The sequence below is a fragment of the Chiloscyllium punctatum genome, chromosome 11 (assembly GCF_047496795.1).
Source record: "Chiloscyllium punctatum isolate Juve2018m chromosome 11, sChiPun1.3, whole genome shotgun sequence".
NCBI classification, from domain to species: Eukaryota; Metazoa; Chordata; class Chondrichthyes; order Orectolobiformes; family Hemiscylliidae; genus Chiloscyllium; species Chiloscyllium punctatum.
Genome location: NC_092749.1, coordinates 99,882,239 through 99,903,160, shown reverse-complemented (window position 1 = coordinate 99,903,160; position 20,922 = coordinate 99,882,239). Strand labels below are relative to the sequence as shown.

General features: G+C 47.4%; 1 protein-coding gene across 1 annotated transcript in view; it reads right to left on the bottom strand.

Annotated features, from left to right (window-relative positions):
- slc24a3 (solute carrier family 24 member 3) overlaps positions 1–20,922 on the bottom strand; it is a 382,506-nt gene that overhangs the window by 114,342 nt on the left and 247,242 nt on the right. The window contains exon 5 of the mRNA XM_072581405.1: positions 3,179–3,263. Within this exon, the coding sequence (XP_072437506.1) occupies positions 3,179–3,263 (85 nt within the window). The remainder of the gene's footprint in view (positions 1–3,178; positions 3,264–20,922) is intronic.

The window sequence follows — 20,922 nt, the reverse complement described above, 5'->3', positions numbered from 1 at the left end:
TGGGGTGCAGAAATGGAGGAATCTGGGGGTGCAGAAGTTGTTTGTAAGTGGCAGGACAGGTTGAGAAAGTTGTTAAAAAGCCACCCAGATCCTGAGCTTCATAAATGGAAGAACAGAATCCAAAGCATATTACGGTGAATGCTTATAAATCACTGGATTAGCCTCTACAGGAATAATATGTCCAATTTTGTGCATCACATTTTTTGCACAATGTGTTGCAGTGGGGGTGAGGAAAGGATTGATGACAATGAGGGACTTGAGTTACACAGTTGATGGACTGTTCGCGTTAGGGAACAGAAGATTGAAAGGAGCAGATGTTCAAAGCTTCGAGGAATTTGGAGAGAGATGTCAATAGGGAGATGAGGGAGATACGAAACACAAACTTCACGTCAGTTCTTACTGTGGAGAAAGACATAGAAGCTAGGCAACACAGGAAAATAAATATTGATGTCTTGAAAACAGTTCACATTACATAAGAGGGGGTGCTGGAAGTCTTAAAAACATAAAGGTGGATAAATCTCCAGGACCAGATCTGGTGTATATTGTGGAAAGTTAGGGACGAAATTGCAGGGCCTCCAGCAAAGATATTTGTATCATCAATAGTCACGGGTGAGGTGCTAGAGGACTGGAAGGTGGCTAATATTTTGACTTTATTTAAGAAAGGCTGTAGGGAGGACCCTGGGAACTACAGACCAGTGAGTCTGGTGGGTACGTTGTTGGAGAGGATTCTGAGAGATAGGTTTTACATGTCTTTGGAGGGGCGAGGACTGATTAGGGATAATCAGCATGGCTTTGTGTGTGGGGGAAATTGTGTCTCACAAACCTGATTGAGCTTTTTGAGAATGTAACCGAAAGGATAGATGAGGGCAGAGTGGTAGATGTTAGCTACATAGATTCTAGAGAAGTCTTTGACAAGATTCCGCATGATAGACTGATCAGTAAAATTATACCACATCGGATTCAGGAAGAGCTTGCCAATTGTACACAAAATTAGCTTTGTTAGAGAATGGTGGTTGAGGGTTGTTTTTCAGACTAGAAGCCTTTGACCAGTGGTGTTCTGCAGGCATTGGTGCTGGGTCCACTGTTGTTTGTCACTGTATCATCGACAGTGAAAGAGGTTATCTAACATTACAAAGGATCTTGATCAATTGGGCCAGTAGGCTGAGGAATGGTAGATGGAATTTAATTTGGATAAATGTGTGATAATGCATTTTAGTAAAACAAACAAGAGCAGGGCTTATATATTTAATGGTAGGGCCCTTGGTAGTCAAATAGAGAGACCAAGGGGTTTAGGTACGTCGTTCTTTGCAAGTTGTGTCGCAGGTAGACAGGGTGGTTAAGAAGGTGTTTAACACAATTGCCCTCATTGCTCAGACGATTGAATAGAAGAGTTAAGACGTCATGTTGAAGTTCTGCAGGACGTTAGTGAGGCCACTTTTGGATTACCGTGTACATTTATCTGCAATAGGAAGGACATTATTAAATTGGAGAGAATTCATAGAGTCATACAGCACGGAGACAAACCCTTCGGTCCAACCAGTCCATGCCGAATGTAATCCCAACTAAACTAGTTCCACCTGCTTGCTCCTTGTCCATATCTCTCTGAACCTTTTCCATTCATGTTCTTATCCAAATGTCTTTTAAATGTCGCAATTCCTAAGATATTGCCAGGAGTGAAGGATTGAGTTATAAGGAGAGGCTGGATAAGCTGGGAAGTTTTCCACTGAAGCATGGGAGGTTGAGGGGTGACCTTATAGAGGTTTATAAAATCATGAGGGGCATCGATAACGTGAACAGCCAAGGTCTTTTCCCTATGGTAGGTAAGTTCAAAACTAGGGGGCATACTTTTAAGGTGAGAGGAGAAACATTTAAAAAGGACCTGAGGGGCGAATGTTTCACACAGAGAGTGTATGTAGAATGAACTGCCAGATAAAATGCAGATACAGCAACAACACTAGAAAGACATTTGGACAGGTACAAGAATAGGAAAGGTTTAGGGGGATATGGGCCAAATGCAGGTAAGTGGGACTAGCTTAGACTGGGGAACTTGGTTGGCATGAATGAGTTGGACCGAAGAGTCTGTTCCCGTGCCGTATGACTCTATAATTGTTCCCATTAGTGGAAGGATGGAGATCCAGAGGATACTTAAATGGAACATCACCACAGTCCCAGAGGACCGTAAGCTGCTTTCTCATTTGAGAGAGATGATTGGAATTGAACCTGCACTGTTGTTGTCAACACCAATCAAGGAGTGTTTTTTATTCACTCATACGACATGGGTGTTGCTGGCTGGGCCAGCATTTATTCCCCTCTCCCCAGTTACCCTTGAGAAGGTGGTGGTAAGCTGGTTTCTTATACCCCTGCAGTCCATTTGCTGTAGGTAAGACCCACAATGTTGGTTCAGGTGGATTTCCAGCTCTATGACCCAGAAACACTAAAGGACGGGCATTATATTTCCAAGTCTGGGTGGGGTGCAGCTTGGGGGAAATTTGCAGGCAGTGGTGTTCCCACTTATCCCATGGATTAGCAAAAGAAATAAAGGTGATGAGAGGTAAAATCTTAGTTTTAAAAAACCCAACAAGTTGTCAGGAGAAGCAAGAATCAATTACAACTTTCAAAAGAAAGTTGGATAATTATCCGAATAAACGAGAAATAGCAGGGCCTCGGGAATAAAGGTAGGAGAGTAGATCAAGTGAATTGGCCTTATAGACAGCTGGCACAGCCAAGAACAAAGAGGAATGACATTCTGTGCAATAACTGCCCTACGATATTGAGAGAGTTCTGGGTTCTAGAGGAACACTTTAGTAAGAGTCGCCTAATTCTCAAAGGCTTCTTGTGGAACACCAGCAAAGATTTAGATAACCTCGAGATCTCAAGTCTCAAGATTTTGTTATTATGCTTTAAACACAGAACATAGAACAGTACAGCACAGTACAGGCCGTTTGGTCCTCGATGTTGTGCTGGCTGTTTATCCTACTCTAAGATCAGACTAACCTATGTAGCCTACATTCCATGTGCCTATCCAAGAAAATGAAGCCACATGCAAAATTGCATTTCTGCAAAAAAAAACTAGTGTCAAAACAATTTTGTTGGAGAAATGACGAACAAGACAGGGATGAACAAATCAGGAATAACAAAGCGCAGCTTTGCTTTCTTGCACTTGACTTCACTCAGTTACCTATGATGGAGGTGAAGAGCTCAGGGGCTGAGCTTCCAGCTGCCATGAATGTAGCTCCGGCCACATCTTCACTGAGGTGTAGGCGCTGCAGAAGAGAAAGCACAGTAAGAAACAGTCATGGTCAGTCATCACCATGACAATTACCAATAGTGTTTACCCATCCTGAACCGATGCTCATTATTCTGATCTGGCAGTCGGTCCATATTCCCCATTTAATCTCCTTCCACAATCCCACTTGTAATACTAGCACTGGATGTTTCCGTTTTGAGCCAGATGTAAATATGGCTGGATCTGTGTTTTTTGATATGAATTCATTAGAAGCTGTAGCAAAAGGTTGCTTAAAGGGATAATGTCAGGAAAGAAAATGCATCGTCAAACATTTCTTTAAAATTCCGGGGACATGGAAGAGGTTACTTAATGTCATTATGGCGATTTCACATGGGGGTGATACAACTTGCAGACTGTGTCAAACAAATGGGAAACAAGTCTCTTTGAGATTTGTTTTAATGCCGAGTAATGAGACAAAGGCATTTATCCTACCTAACAGCTGGAGAGGAATCAGGTTTCCTGGGTTAATAGTGTTGCTCCAAGCAATCCAATTGCTGAGCTCCCTGATAAATTCAACAATCTGTCCCCAATGACTTAACCAAACAGACCCTGAAAGCAACTACGAACCTCTGAAAGAGGAGCGATGTATTTTTTCAGAATGCAACAGAAACCAAACAGTTACCTTGCTCAACAAGAGCAAAAACAAAATACTGCGGATGCTGAAGATCTGAAATAAAAACTGGAGCAACTCAGCACATCTCACAATATCTGTGCAGAGAGAGAAACCAAGTTAATGTCTTTAGACCTTTCTTGGAAACCTCTTTTTTGCATGGGTTTTATGGCTGCTTCCACATATATATTTGAAGGCAGAGGATTAGCAGTAAAATGAAGCAGCTCCTTTCTGCTCATCCCTAACCTGTCTCCCATATTACAGTGGGCAGGACAAGCACAGTCAGTCCTCGTAAAGCCACTTCCTGTTCTTACACCAATACCTTTGACATCTCCTGAGGATCTGACTACACCCTCAACATCCCCTCTCTTGACCTTTCCACTAACCCGAAATTGTCAGACTGCTCATCTGATATCCAGCAGAACTTGCCTCAATTCAGTGTTGGGAAGGCCAAAGGCCATTGCCTTTGGTTCCCGTCACACACTCCACTCCCTCACCATCAATTCCATCCCTCTCCGCAACACTGTTTCCGGCTGAAGAAGCCTGTTGGTAAGCCCGGTGTCACACTCAGCTCTGTGATTAGCGTCCACACTGAGATGTCCTGTTCCACCTCTAACTGTGACTGAGTTTAACTCTGCCTCTGCTCTTCTGCTAAAGTCCACATCCATGTCTTTGTCATCTCGACTTAACTATTCCAAATGTTGGATTAGTGGTGCTGGAAGAGCACAGCAGTTCAGGCAGCATCCAACGAGCAACGAAATCGACGTTTCGGGCAAAAGCCCTTCATCAGGAAGCCCTTCCTGATGAAGGGCTTTTGCCCGAAATGTCGATTTCGCTGCTCGTTGGATGCTGCCTGAACTGCTGTGCTCTTCCAGCACCACTAATCCAGTATTTGGTTTTCAGCATCTGCAGTCATTGTTTTTACCTTATTCCAAGTGTTGGTCTCCCACATTCTACCTTCCATAAACCTCAGAGATATCCACATTTCTGTAATTGGGATCCCTTGAACATATTAGTCATTCCATCATTGATGGTCCTGTCCTCAGCTGCCTGGGCCCAAAGCACTGGAATTTTAAGACCTCCACTTCTTCTGCTCCTCCCTCACCTCCTTAACAACCTACCTTTGACCAAACCTTTGGTCATCCAATCTAATCTCTCCAAAAATGGCTTGATTTCACATATTTTTCATAATGCATCTGTGAAGTTCCATATCAATGCATATAATCCACATAATAAAAGCAGTCAGTCAATTAGGTTTGGATTTTAAAAATCTGGAACTAATAATGGCCATGAATCCATTGTCAATTGTCAGAAAACTCCATCTGGTTCACTAATATTCCTTAAGGAGGGAAACTGTCATCCTTACCTTTTCCGGCAATGTGACTGTCTCTTAACTGCCATCTGGGGAATTAGGGATGGGCAATAAATGTTGGCCTAGTCAGTGATGTCCACATCCCATGAATGAGTAAAAAAAATTAGTGCAAAGTAAGATTCCTCAGGTTTTATTGAATTGCTTAACACTCAGCTCTCTGTTAAACTTATTTTCTTATTTACTTGATGAGTGATAATGCAATGAAGTGAGAGTTGTGAAGTTTCAGGAAATGTTGGGGATAACACCATGTTCACAACATTTAAGTTTAATACACAGAAAATCATAACTTGTTTGTATTAATAAACATTCCTGAAGAAGGGCTTATGCCCGAAACGTCGATTCTCCTGCTCCTTGGATGCTGCCTGACCTGCTGCGCTTTTCCAGCAACATGTTTTTCAGCTCTGATCTCCAGCATCTGCAGTCCTCACTTTCTCCTGTATTAATAAACATTGAGTCATTCGCTTGGGATTGCCGAATTAAATTCCACCGAGACGTACGGTCCATACAGATGGAGTGTGGTAACCTTTTACCCCCTCAGTTGGAGCTGGACTGAGATCCAGGCAGCGTGCTTACATTTCCAAATTCATTAATGGACTCATTAATCCACTTTCTAAATAACCTGCTTTAATACATGACTGCAACAGATGGGAACTGAACCCAGGCCTCCTGGCTCAGAGATATGGACAAAAACACTGCAGCACAACAGCCCTGCACTCAAGGTTGGAAAATATTTTCTAATTAACCTGTTCAGAGATTCACCTCCAGAGCACAAGTGACTTGAACCTGGTCTCTTAGCCAAGATGTGATTTGATTTATTTATTGCCATGTGTATCTTGTTTCAGCATACACTGAAAAGTGTTGTAGAGTGTGGCCAATTTCTTAAAACACAGGGTAAAAAAACAAAACAGCACAATCGCTCAGTGGTTAGCATTGCTGCCTCACAGCACCAGGGACCCAGGTTCAGTTCCTGCCTTGGGCAATTATCTATGTGGAATTTGCACATTCTCCCCATGTTTGTGCTGGTTTGATCCGGTTTGCTCCCAAAGTTGAAAGATGTGCAGGCCAGGTGAATTGGCCTGCTAAATTGCCCACAGAGTCCAGGATGTGTAGGTTAGGGGAGCATTAATCAGGGGTAAATATAGGATAATAAGTTAGGGGAATGGGTCTGGGAGGGTCCGTGTGGACTTGTTAGGCCAAAGGGCCTGTTTCCACACTGTAGGGAATCTATGAAAACATGGAATATAAAAGCCAAAACATAAAGAAAAATGTGTCCAACTTCACAGTCCTTCTTGTTAAGTGCTTATCCATGTGCCATGGGTCAGGAGGCTAATACGAGTCCCCATTGCCACAGAAACTAAAGTTGCCCCCTCTTTGGCATGATCACACCTCCACTGTCACCCTTGCTGCTGAATTCTCAGTGGACGTCGCCAATGCAGACACTGTTAATGCTGCCGGGTACCGTACTGTCCCAAACTCAATTCCACTGCGGCCATGAGTCCATTACAGGCTCATCACACTGATGCAGCCACGTGATAATGATGCCAGGTCTCGTAGTGAGTGCAAACTCATACCACCGCCACATCCATGAAACAACACTGGCACAGACATTGCCGGGAATCCAAACCCGTCTCCACCGCAGCATCCATGAGTCGGTGCTGGGACCACCTTGACAATGCAGAAGCTGCTGGGAACCTGAACCCACCTCTGACTTCGCTGCCACAGGTTTGCAATGCCAAGCCCACTCCAATACCTCCTACTGATCCCACTCCAGTCACCCCTGCCGGGTCCACTCCAGTTCACGGTGCGGGGCTCACTTCAGTTTGTGCTGCCGGCCCCACTCCAGTTCATGCCACGGGGGCCATTCCAATCCACGCTGCAGGACCCACTCCAGTCCACGCTACCAGGCCCACTCCAGTCCATGTTCTGCTGGGCCCACTCCAGTCTGTGCTCTGCCAGGCCCACTCCAGTCTGTGCTCTGCCAGGCCCACTCCAGTCCATGTTCTGCTGGGCCCACTCCAGTCCACGCTACCGGGCCCATTCCAGTCCCTGCTCTGCCGGGTCCACTCCAGTCTGTGCTGCTGGGCCCACTCCAGTCCCTGCTCTGCCGGGCCCACTACAGTCCGTGCTGCCGGGCCCACTCCAGTCCCTGCTCTGCCGGGCCCACTCCAGTCCGTGCTGCTGGGCCCACTCCAGTCCCTGCTCTGCCGGCCTGCTACAGTCTGTGCTGCCACGTCCACTCCAGTCCACGCTCTGTCAGGTCCACTCCAGTCCGTGTTACCGGGCCCATTCCAGTCCGTGTTGGTGGGCCCAATCCAGTCCCTGCTCTGCCAGTTCCATTCCAGTCCATGCTACCGGGCCCACTCCAGTCTGTGCTACTGGGCCCACTCCAGTCCATGCTGCCAGGCCCACTCCAGTCTGTGCTCTGCCACGTCCACTCCAGTCCACGGTCTGCTGGGCCCACTCCAGTCCATGCTGCCAGGCCCACTCCAGTCTGTGCTCTGCCACGTCCACTCCAGTCCACGGTCTGCTGGGCCCACTCCAGTCCGTGCTACTGGGCCCACTCCAGTCCCTGCTCTGCCGGGCCCACTCCAGTCCCTGCACTGCCAGGCCCATTCCAATCCGTGCTCTGCCGGGCTGACTCCAGTCCCTGCTCTGCCACGCCCACTCCAGTCCATGTTCTGCTGGGCCCACTCCAGTCCCTGCTTTACCGGGCCCACTCTAGTCCGTGCTGCTGGGCCCACTCCAGTCCCTGCACTGCCGGGCGCACTCCACTACGTGCTGCTGGGCCCACTCCAGTCCCTGCTCTGCCAGGTCCACTCCAGTCCGTGTGGCCGCGCCCACTCCAGTCTGTGCTACCGGGCCCACTCCAGTCCGTGCTGCTGGGCCCAATCCAGTCCCTGCTCTGCCAGTTCCACTCCAGTCCGTGCTACCGGGCCCACTCCAGTCTGTGCTACTGGGCCCACTCCAGTCCATGCTGCCAGGTCCACTCCAGTCCATGGTCTGCCGGGCCCACTCCAGTCCATGCTCTGCCGGGCCCACTCCAGTCCCTGCACTGCCGGGCCCACTCCACTGCGTGCTGCTGGGCCCACTCCAGTCCCTGCTCTGCCGGGCCCACTACAGTCCATGCTGCCACGTCCACTCCAGTCCACGCTCTGCCAGGTCCACTCCAGTCCATGCTACTGGGCCCAATCCAGTCCATGTTCTGCCAGGTGTACTCCAGTCCCTGCTCTGCCAGGTCCACTCCAGTCCACGCTACCGCGCCCACTCCAGTCCGTGCTACCGGGCTCACTCCAGTCCATGCTGCTGGTCCCACTCCAGTCTGCATTCTGCCAGGCCCACTCCAGTCCCCACTCTGCTGGGCCCACTCCAGTCCCTGCTCTGCCAGGTCCACTCCAGTCCGTGCTGCCGCGCCAACTCAAGCCTGTGCCAAAGAGCCCACTCCAGTCCCTGCTCTGCCGGGTCCACTACAGTCCGTGCTGCCACGTCCACTCCAGTCCACACTCTGTAAGGTCCACTCCAGTCCGTGCTACCGGGCCCATTCCAGTCCGTGCTGCTGGGCCCAATCCAGTCCATGTTCTGCCGGGTCCACTCCACTCCCTGCTCTGCCAGGTCCACTCCAGTCCCTGCTCTGCCAGATCCACTCCAGTCCGTGCTGCTGGGCCCACTCCAGTCCGTGCTCTGCCAGGCAAACTCCGGTGCATGCTGCCAGGTCCACTCCAGTCCCTCCACTGCCGGGCCCACTCCAGTCCATGTTCTGCTGGGCCCACTCCAGTCCATGCTCTGCCAGGTCCAACCCAGTCCACGCTCTGCCAGGTCCAACCCAGTCCATGTTCTGCCGCGCCCACTCCAGTCCCTGCTCTGCCGGGCCCACTCCAGTCCGTGTTCTGCCGGGCCCACTCCAGTCCCTCCACTGCCGGGCCCACTCCAGTCCCTGCTCTGCCGGGCCCACTCCAGTCCGTGTTCTGCCGGGCCCACTCCAGTCCCTCCACTGCCGGGCCCACTCCAGTCCCTGCTCTGCCGCGCCCATTCCAGTCCATGTTCTGCCGGGCCCATTCCAGTCCATGTTCTGCTGGGCCCACTCCAGTCCCTGTTCTGCCAGGCCCACTCCAGTCCGTGCTGCTGGGCTCACTCCAGTCCGCGCTCTGCCGGGCCCACTCCAGTCCATGTTCTGCCAGGCCCACTCCAGTCCCTGCTGCTGGGCCCACTCCAGTCCGTGCTGCTGGGCTCACTCCAGTCCGCGCTCTGCGGGCCCTCTCCAGTCCATGTTCTGCCGGGCCCATTCCAGTCCATGTTCTGCCGGGCCCACTCCAGTCCCTGTTCTGCCAGGCCCACTCCAGTCTGTTCTGCTGGGCCCACTCCAGTCCATGTTCTGCCAGGCCCACTCCAGTCCCTGCTGCTGGGCCCACTCCAGTCTGTGCTGCTGGGCCCACTCCAGTCTGTGCTGCTGGGCCCACTCCAGTCCATGTTCTGCTGGGCCCACTCTAGTCAATGCTGTCGGGCCCACTCCAGTCCGTGCTGTCGGGCCCATTTGCTGCCACCGATGTCTTTGCTGCGACTGAGCTCTTCACGAAGAGGTAAATGAAATAAAGTCAAGAGGTAGGGACATTACCACTGTGCCACAGGAGCACCTGTAGTCACAGTGTGTCCTTGGATTTTGTTCTTGAATGAAATATCTAGTCATTTTCTTCAATCATCAGTTCAGAGATGTTAGTTACATGTGTATTTTCCCGATCAACCTGTTCACAAGTGTTAGCTTACACCTCTTAAATGGGTGGCTCTTAAACATGGGACTCCTAGGTCAGAGGTGGGATACTACCACTGTGCCATGAGACTCCCAGTTAAAGTTGAAATAAAAATATCCTTTTCCTGCCAGGAGGTGTGCCTGGCAGATTTGGAAACAGGGTAAAAACAATGACTGCAGATGCTGGAAACCAGATTCTGGATTAGTGGTGCTGGAAGAGCACAGCAGTTCAGGCAGCGTCCAAGTAGCTTCGAAATCGACGTTTCGGGCAAAAGCCCTTCATCAGGAATAAAGGCAGTGAGCCTGAAGCGTGGAGAGATAAGCTAGAGGAAGGTGGGGGCGGGGAGAAAGTAGCGTAGAGTACAATGGGTGAGTGGGGAGGGGATGAAGGTGATAGGTCAGGGGGGTTCAGTGAAATAAGATTGGTTTAGCGAATCGGTGACATCTTGTGTCAGGAGGTCGAAAATGCTGCATTTTTGGACATAAGGCCTTCCAAATTCCCAACTGTGAGCCAAAGGGCTTCAAGCTAATTAAATACTTTTGTCCTGGAAACACAGTTTACGTGTAGGAGAACGCAGTCACCCACACACAATAGTATGGTTCCATTAATGTAACTTGTATTTATTGATCACCTCCAGATAATACGTCTGCCTGACAGCATCGATAGAAAGAAAAACAGTTGACATTGAGTCCAGTGATGGTCCTTCAGAACCTGACACAAAATGTTAACTCTGCTTTTTTCACTTCAGACCTGCTGAATTTCTCTAGCACTTTCTGTTTTTGTTTCAGATTTCCAGCACCCACAGTTCTTTGCTTCATTAAGTGGGTGACACGGTAGCTCAGTGGTTAGCACTGCTGCCTCATAGCACCAGGGACCTGGGTTCGATTCCTGCCTTGGGCAACTGTCTGTGTGGAGTTTGCACATTCTCCCCGTGTCTGCGTAGGTTTCCTCCGGGTGCTCCGGTTTCCTCCCACAGTCCAAACATGTGCAGGTTAGGTGAATTGGCCATGCTAAATTGTCCATACTGTTAGGTGCATTAGTCAGGGGTAAATATAGAGGGGTGTGTTGCTTTCTGGAGGGTCGGTGTGGACTTAATGGTCTGTTTCCATACTGTAGGGAATCTAATCTAAAACAGCCTTAAGTGCCTCACAAAAGAGTTATCAAGGAATTCAAATGATGCCAAGTGATATTGGGACAGGCAGGCAAAAGGTTGGTTGAATAGATAGGTTTTCTGGAACAGCTTCAAGGAGATGAGAAAGGCAGGGAGATATAAAGTGGGAGGGACAGCGTCCAGGGCCCAGGAAACTAAAGACAGTTCTACACACAAAGGATGGCAGATATTTGGAACTTTCTTCCACAAACTGTACAAAAAAAACCCAAAAGATTTGTGGATGTAAGGCAGGTGTATGGAGTTAGGCCACAGGTCAGCCATGATCTCACGGAATGGTAGTATGGGCTTGAAGGGTTGAATGACCAACTCTTGCTCAGTATTGTGGGATGTTGTAGCTGAGAGTGCAGACAAGGCCTTGGATTTGTACCACAGCTGACAGTGCGTCAATCTCTCAGTATAGCACTGAAGTGACAGCGTCTATCCAAAACGTGTCATCACAGACAGGAGCCAAGAATTATAATTCAAACCAATAGGTACCTCTTCTAATATTAATAAAACTCGAGTAAGAAATGAATCCTTGCAATTAATAAATGAACTGAAATGGGATATTGAAGTTAATGCAAGAGGAAATAATTTGCTGGTCGGTTGAAACAAGGCAGGGGAATAAAAGAGGTCTTCATTCATAGGATGTGGGTGTCACTATCAAGGCCAGTATACATTTCCCATTCTGAATTACCCCCAAGACAAGCTGTGCTAGTGCAATAGGCAAAATGCTCTCCCCTTGCCCTGTACAATCAATGATCAGATATGGATTGCCAAGCATTGATCTCTGATTTCCGAATCCCATCCCTGTTGACAGCGACACTGTGTGGATTAATCCCACAGGAGTGTGGGGAACCAGGGTTATGACAGTCTTACAAACCTTTTATAAAACATGGTTACTTATAACGCTGACCAAGGTGTGTGAAAAGGCTGTGGGCTGTGGTATGATAACACACACACACACACACACACGCACACACACGCGCATACACACACTTGCACATGCACACGCATGAACACGCACACACACAGGTGCACACACACATACACACATGCATGAACACGCACACATGCGTGCACACACACATGCGCACACACACATTAAAATATAAGGAGGGAAGAAATTGTGAAGTGAAAATAAAATTAATTCGGTCTAAGATACTGGGATCACAACATTCGAACTTATTTCTAACCTGTTAAAGTAAACCACCCGAAAAAATAGTCAGTGTTCTGAATTATGATCATTGACTGAATCTTTAGTTAAATATAGAAAGTTTCAGACTCGATTGAGTCATACAGCATGGAAGCAGACCCTTCAGTCCAACCAATCCATGCCAACTATAATCCCAAATTTATCTTGTCCCACCTGCCTGTACTTGGCCCATATCCCTCCAGACATTTCTTATTCATGTACTTATTCAAACGTTTTTTAAATGTTGTAACTGTATTCCCATCCACCACTTCCTCTCATTCCACATACGGACCAATCTCTGGTTAAACAAAATTGCCCCTCATGTCCTTTTAAAATCCTTTTCCTCTCACCATCCAAATAAGCTCTTGAAATTGCCCAGCGTAGGTAAAGACACTTGTCAGTCACCTTATCTATGCTCCTCATGATTTGAATAACAGCACCTCTCGACCTCCTACACTCCAGTGAGAAAAGTCCCAGCCTCTCTCTATAACGCAAACCTTGCATTCCAGCAACATTCTGGTAACAGGATGGGAACAGGAGGAGCCCACAATCTTGTTCTGCCCTTCAGTTAGATCATGCCTGATCTGTAATGTAACTCCATCTATCCTCCTTGGTTCTGTAAATCCTTACGTTAAAAAAAACTACATATTCCAGATTTTGATTTTTCAATTGACCTACAGCCCCACCAGATTATGATGCCAGAAATGAAATGCTTAAGGTTAGCAACAGGCTCAACTCAGAGCCAACAGCAGCTGAGTTATCATTTAAAGTGAAGGGAAGCAACACAAACCTGCATCTAAACAGTGAGACACTAAACAGTGGTTTATAGAAACCAGTATGGACAATTGGTATGGACAAAGCAATATGAGTAATTGGCCAATTCTGCGAAAATAGACCGAAAACAAGGATGCGTTGACAGCGTCGGCTCAGGTAGTGCATAAAGAATCTTATGTGAAACATAGTTAAAAATCACACAATATTAGGTTGTAGTTCAACAGGTTTAATTGGAAGCACTAGCTTTTGGAGCACCGCTCCTTCATCAGGTGGTTGGCAGTCCTATGAAAGCTAGTGATTCCAATTAAACCTGTTGGACTATAACCTGGTGCTGTGTGATTTTTAACTTTGTCCACCCCAGTCCAACACCGGCATCTCCATATGTGGAACATAAACACCAGCGCAGCCCTGTTAGTCTGAATGCACTACGTTCTGTGTTGCGAAATATATGCAACTTAATATGATCCCCGTTCACTGGTGACCTTCAGGTCAGATCACGAATATCAATTTTCTCAGTGTCAATTCTGACAAAAAGAGTCTTATCATGCGAGGATTTACAAACAACAATCATAAAGTCTTCAGGCAACTCTTCGTCTTTTAAAGCTTTGAAAGCACAATGGCCCATATTAATGTAAGTAAATTAGGCAAGAATACACTATTCTCCTGATGGATGGTCGCTAATGCTGCCTGTCATGGTTGGGAAATAATATTTCACATCTAATTAACTGCATACCTCTTCTTTCCAACTGATTTGGTCCTCATCCATCAAGTTGTGCGGCCCCTTTCATTCTGGCTCTGCCCTGCTTATACCTCACCTCCTCCAAAAGGTCTGTTCTGGAGATGTTTACATCCCTCTGTGTTTATACCCACAGTTTGCATTCTCCATGCTGTGCCCCTTGTTTGCGGCCTTTGTCATTTTTCACCCTTCGTGAGGTGCTGGCTCCACAATGTCTTTTGGGAGATAGTTTGAAAGGGGTAATTTTTAAAAAGATTTGTTTTAAAATAATTTTAATATGTACACACAGCTGTGGGCTCTGTGGGTGCAACTGGAATGTAGGGGCAGGGACAGGCCGGGGATTCCGGGCACACGCTCAATCGTTAAGATGATAAGATGGAGGAGCTCACGTAGGCCATTCAGCCCATTGAATCTGCTTCACCAATCAATCAGATTATGGCTGATCTGATAATCGTAGAAACCCTAAAAATACAGAGATAGACGATTTGGCCTGCACCTCTGAAGAGCACCCCACCCAGACCCACACCGCCACCTCTGCGTGGGGCTTTTACCATGGCTAACCCACCTAGCCTGCACAACCTTGCACACTTCAGGGTAATTTTGTTCCTCATGGCCAATCCACCTAACCTGCACAGCTTTGGACTGTGGGAGGAAACCCAGGCAGATAGTGCAAACTTCACATAGACAGTTGCCCAAGGGTAGAAACTGAACCCATGTCCCTGGCACTGTGAGGCAGCAGTGCTAACCACTGAGCCACTGTGCTGCCCTACTCCAATTTCCTGCCTTTTGCCCATAACCCTTGAACCCCTTATCGATTAAAAATTGGTCTATCTCAGCTTTGACACTCAGCACTACCTCAGCACTTAACCATCTAGCCTTGCATGGAACTGGTGGAGGCTGGTACAACTACAGCATTTAAAAGACATCTGGATGGGTACATGAATAGGAAAGGTTTAGAGGGATATGGGCCAAATACCAGCAAATGGGACAAGGTTAGTTTAGGATACGTGGCCAAGTTGCACCAAAGGGACTGTTTCCGTGCTGAACCTCGCTATGACAACCCACTGTGGTGTGAAATTCCACAGATTCACTACCCTCCAAGAGAACAAATTCCTCCTCATCTCTACCTTAAATGTGTGCCCTTATTCTGAGATGATGTCCTCTGATCCTGGGCTCTCTGGATAGTTAACTGGAGCTGCATTTTTAATCTGCCAACCTTCTTACGCCAAATCGAGACAACTCGGACTGGCAGGAATGCTACAACCTGATTGGCTGACCATTATCTCCTTAACCGGCACATGGTTGCCTTTTGTATTCTTTTCCATCACTGAATATTCGAAGACAGTTCACTCAAAATACTGATGTTTGTCATTAGCATTGAGTACAGGAGTTGGGACATCATGTCACAGTTGCATAAGACATTGGTAAGGCTACACTGGAGTACTGCATACAATTCTGGTCACCCCTGCCAGAGGAAGAAAGTTAGCAAAAACGTTTGACAAGAATGTTACCGAGACTGGAAGGTTTGAGTTATAAGGAAAGGCTGGATAGGCTAGAACGTTGGGTGGATGAAATGTGACGAATCATGAGAGGCATGGATAGGATAGACAGACAAGGTCTTTTCCCCAGAGTAAGGGAGTCAAAAACTAGAGGGCATAGGTTTAAGCTGAGAAGGGAAAGATTTAAAAGGGACCTGAGAGACAACCTTTTCACACAGAGGGTGGTGCGTGTATGGAACGAGCTGCCAATGGAAGGTACAATTATAACATTTAAGTTATAATTGTTCCGCCTCGGAACACTTCAACCCCAGGGCATCAATGTGGACTTCAACAGCTTCCTCATTTCCCCTTCCCCCACCTCATCCTAGTTTCAAACTTCCAGCTCAGTTACTGTCTCCGTGACTTGTCCGACCTGCCTATCTTCTTTTCCACCTATCCACTCCACCCTCTCCTCCTTGGCCTATCACCTTCATCTCCTCCCCCACTCACCCATTGTACTCTATGCTACTCTCTCCCCACCCCCACCCTCCTCTAGCTTATCTCTCCACGCTTCAGGCTCACTGCCTTTATTCCTGATGAAGGGCTTTTGCCCGAAACGTCAATTTCACTGCTTGTTGGATGCTGCCTGAACTGCTGTGCTCTTCCAGCACCACTAATCCAGTATAACATTTAAAAGTCATTTGGACAGGTACACAAATAGGAAAGGTTTAGAGGGATATGGGGCCAAATGCAAGAAAATGGGATTTGTTCAGTTTGTGAACCTGGGCATAGATGGGTTGGGCCAAAGGGTCTCTTTCCATGCTGTATGACTCTGTTAAACCAACATTGCCTAGCTGTGAAATGCTGTCACTCAATGGAGCTGAGTAAGGACATTGCTGGCTATTGAAGGGCTGCTGGAAAAGAGAAGTGACATACATCTGTAGGCACAGGTTAAACCGGGGGCAAGAGGCTTTGGCAGTTTTTCTGTAGAAAGCGATGAGCAAAATGGACGACACACTGGTTTTCACACAGCGCTGCTGATTGTCTTACATCCCAGTGAGTTCTGGGCACAGCTTAAAGCTGCTGGATTACATCAGGATGCACAGCATCTCCCCTGATAATCTTCTCTCTGCTGTCTTACTGGAGGCACTAACCCAGTTATTTCAGTCATAGCGAACAAACAACTGCAGGGACCGGAGATCTGAAACCCAGCAAGTCGGCCTGCATCATGGAAAGGAAAACAGAGATAACGTTCTCGAGTGTTGTACTCCTTCTTTAGCAGTTAGCGTTAAAAATCATACAACACCAGGTTATAGTCCCCAACTATTATTCCCTACAGTGTGGAAACAGGCTCTTCAGCGCAACAAGTCCACACCGACCCTCTGAAGAGTAACCCTCCCAGGCCCATTTCCCTCTGACTAATGCACCTAACACTCTGGACAATTTAATATGGCCAATTCACCTAACCGGCACGTCTTTGGACTGTAGGAGGAAACCCATGCAGAGAATGTGCAAACTCCACACAGACAGTTGCCCACGGCTGGAATTGAACCTGGGATGCTGGTACTGTGAGGCAGTAGTGCTAACCACTGAGCCACCGTGCCGCCCTTAGGTGAAGGAGCAGCGCTCCGAAAGCTAGTACTTCCAAATAAACCTGTTGAGACTATAGCCTGGTGTTGTGTGATTTTTTTTTAACTTTGTCCATCCCTGTCCAATACTGGCACCTCCACATCAGCAGTTAAAGCAGCAAGGAAAAGCTGATGACAAGGATTGGGGGTGAGGGGGGAGGGTGGGAGAGAAGTGCGCAAATAAGTGGAGAGGGAGTCCACAGAAAGCGAGAAATGGTGAGGCAGACAAAGGGATTGTTGATGGTCAGCCAGGGAAAAAGAGAGGTGATATTGAGGACTATAACGAGTTTGAAGATAGATTGTCTGCACTAAAGGCAATCCATTCATGACAGGACCTGGGGTATGGGGGTAGGTTAAGGACAAGGAATCGGGGTGTTTGCGCTCTGAAATTGTTAAACTCGATATTGAGTGCTGAAGGCTGTTAGATTTCTAAGTGGAGGCTGATGCTTTATTTCTCCTGCCTGCATTGAGTTTCACTGAAGCACTCCAGCAAGCCTAATACAGTAATATTTATTTCAGGCTGTTTTGAAGAATTACACAGCGTCATTTCAGGGCCATAATTAACATTAAAGAAATTGGAAAAAGTCAGAAAGACCTTTCCATTAACTGCGATGGGGGAGGGTAGACCACCAATCTGTCTGGGGGCTCTGTACAGAATGGCAGAGCTGGTGTGATTTTTAATAAAGGCCAGAACATTATGTTGTTTAAATTAAAATGTTTGACTCTCTTGCTGAAATGTAGGTGCATGTTTCTTTCAGGGAACACTGAATGTCTGAATGTCATTAATTCAAAGGTCAATTGCAATTTGGGCTGCAGATTTCTCGGCTTTCCAATGTCTGACTTGGTTTCTTTGCATTCTTTTATAAAAAGACAGAAGAAAATAAAAATCACTGAAAATCACTGGAGCAGCTGAAATATGGTGACAGATTTCTGCCTCAGTTCTATATAAATAATTCTGCATAATATGTACACACTGCTGTGGGCTCTGTGGGTGCAACTGGAATGTAGAGGCAGGGACAGGCCGGGGATTCCTGGCACACGTTCAATTGTTAAGAGCATAAGATGTAGGAGCTCATGTAGGCCACTCAGCCCATTGAATCTGCTTCACCAATCAATCAGATTATGGCTGATCTGATAACCTTAGAAACCCTAAAAACATTTATGATGGAAGATGTAACAGTTAAACATCCACACTTGCAGTTCTGCTTGGCTGTGACACAATTAGATGGCGCTGTTACAGGAGTTTCAATGTTAAATGTAGCATCCAGCCTGTCACATCAAGCTCAGTGGTAAATAGTCAGTGCTGTGCAAGGGTTTGAAATCTGAAGTAGCATAATTTTGTATGCCTTTTTGCGAAAATCTTCTGCATATTTTTCCTCTGCTTTCAATAGATTTATACAACATATGTTCTTTTCATATGTTGTTCACTCTTTGTCGGTGATGCATGTTTGTGGACATGGTATCAATCAAGCAGACTGCTTTGACCTGGAGGGTGCCAAGCTTCTTGGGTATTGACAGAGCTGTACCCAGTCAGGTGAGGATATTCTATCTCATTCCTGACTTGTGCCTTGTAGATGATGGACAGGCTTTGGGGAGTCAGGAGGTGGGTTACTCACTGCAGGATTCCTAGCGTCTGATCTGCTCTTACAGTCACGGTGTTTACTTGGCCAGTTCAAATCAGTTTCTGGTCAACAGTACCTCCTAGGATGGTGACAGTGTGGTATTCAGTGATGGTAATGCCATTGAATGTCAAAGGGCGATGTTTAAATTGTCTTCTACTGGAGATGTTCACTGTTGGCACTTGTATGGCATGAATGTTACTTGTCGCTGTTCAGTCCAAGCCTGGATATTGTCACTTGAACACTGGAGAAGGTTCAGAAAATATTTACAAGGATATTATCAAGAGTGGAAGGTTTGAATTATAAGGAGAGGCTGGATAGGCTGGGACCTTTTCCACTGGAGCGTAGGAGGTTGAGGGGTGTCCTTGTGCAGGTTTATAAAATCATGAGGGGTACAGATAAGGTGAATAGCAAAGGTCTTTTCCCTAGGTTGAGGGAGTTCAAAACTAGGGTGCATAGTTTTAAGGTGAGAGGAAAAAGTTTTGAAAAGGACACAAGGGGCAACGTTTTTACACAGAGGGTGGTTCGTATGTGGAATGAACTGCCAGAGGAAGTCGTGGATGTAAGTACAATGTCAATGTTTGAAAGGCATTTGGATAAGTACACCAGTAGGAAAACTTTGGAAGGAAATGGGCCAAACGCAGGCAAGTGGGACTAATTTAATTTGGGAGCATGGTCGGCTTGGACTAGTTAGACCGAAGGGTCTATTTCCGTGCTGTATGACTGATTCAGCACCTAAGGTTACACAAATAGCGCTGAATATTGGGTATGCTGAGGATATATGATGTGATAGTGGTGTGTTAGAGTTGAATTGGAGTCTGAGTTGCTCTGGCAACATGAATTTTACTTGAGGCCTGAAGCTGTGGAGAGTGACAGTACAGGCTCCAACATTTTCCCATTACATGGCTGACCAGGGATCTCTCCTGCTCCTGTCACCTCCACTGATGCGTGTTCAAAGGATTTACAGGTTTTACTGTGTTATGAATGGGATTCGAACTGGGAGCTTCTCTCTCCAAAGCAGGGACCATAAGACATAGGAGCAGAAATTAGGCCATTCAGCCCATTGAGTCTGCTCCACCATTCAATCATGGCTGATACGTTTCTCAATTCCATTCTTCTGCCTTCTCCCGTAACCCTTGATCCTCTTACTACTCAAGAAACTATCTCTCTCAGTCTTAAATATACTCAATATATTTGTCATGATGATGGGGTGTACAATCAGATGAAATGTACTGCTATCAGAGTATTGTAGCATTGCTGGTGTCATTTTTGGCTCAATACTCATTGTAAAATGGTGACCGCAATTTCCCTTCCCACATGGTTAAAGATGCCCTCCAACGCATCTCGTCCACATCCCGCACCTCCGCCCTCAGACCCCACCCCTCCAACCGTTACAAGGACAGAACCCACCCTGGTGCTCCCCTTCCACCCTACCAACCTTCGCATAAATCAAATCATCCGCAGACATTTCCGCCACCGCCAAACAGACCCCACCACCAGGGATATATTTCCCTCCCCACCCCTTTCCGCCTTCCGCAAAGACTGTTCCCTCCGTGACTACCTGGTCAGGTCCACGCCCCCAATAACCCACCCTCCCATCCTGGCATCTTCCCCTGCCACCGCAGGAACTGCAAAACCTGTGCCCACACCTTCTCCCTCACCTCCATCCAAGGCCGTAAAGGAGCCTTCCACATCCATCAAAGTTTTAACTGCACATCCACTAATATCATTTATTGTATCCGTTGCTCCCGATGCGGTGTCCTCTACACTGGGGAGACTGGGCGCCTCCTAGCAGAGCACTTTAGGGAACATCTCCGGGACACCCGCACCAATCAACCACACCACCCTGTGGCCCAACATTTCAACTCCCCCTCCCACTCTGCCGAGGACATGGAGGTCCTGGGCCTCCTTCACAGCCGCTCTCTCACCACCGGACGCCTGGAGGAAGAACGCCTCATCTTCCGCCTTGGAACACTTCAACCCCAGGGCATCAATGTGGACTTCAACAGTTTCCTCATTTCCCCTTCCCACACTCACACTAGTTCCAAACTTCGAGCTCAGCATTGTCTCCATGACTTGTCCGGACTTGTCCTACCTGCCTATCTTCTTTTCCACCTATCCACTCCACCCTCTCCTCCCTGACCTACCACCTTCATCCCCTCCCCACTCACCTATTGTACTCTATGCTACTTTCTCCCCACCCCCACCCTCCTCTAGCTTATCTCTCCATGCTTCAGGCTCTCTGCCTGCATTCCTAATGAAGGGCTTTTGCCCGAAACGTCAATTTTACTGCTCCTTGGGTGCTGCCTGAACTGTTGTGCTCTTCCAGCAC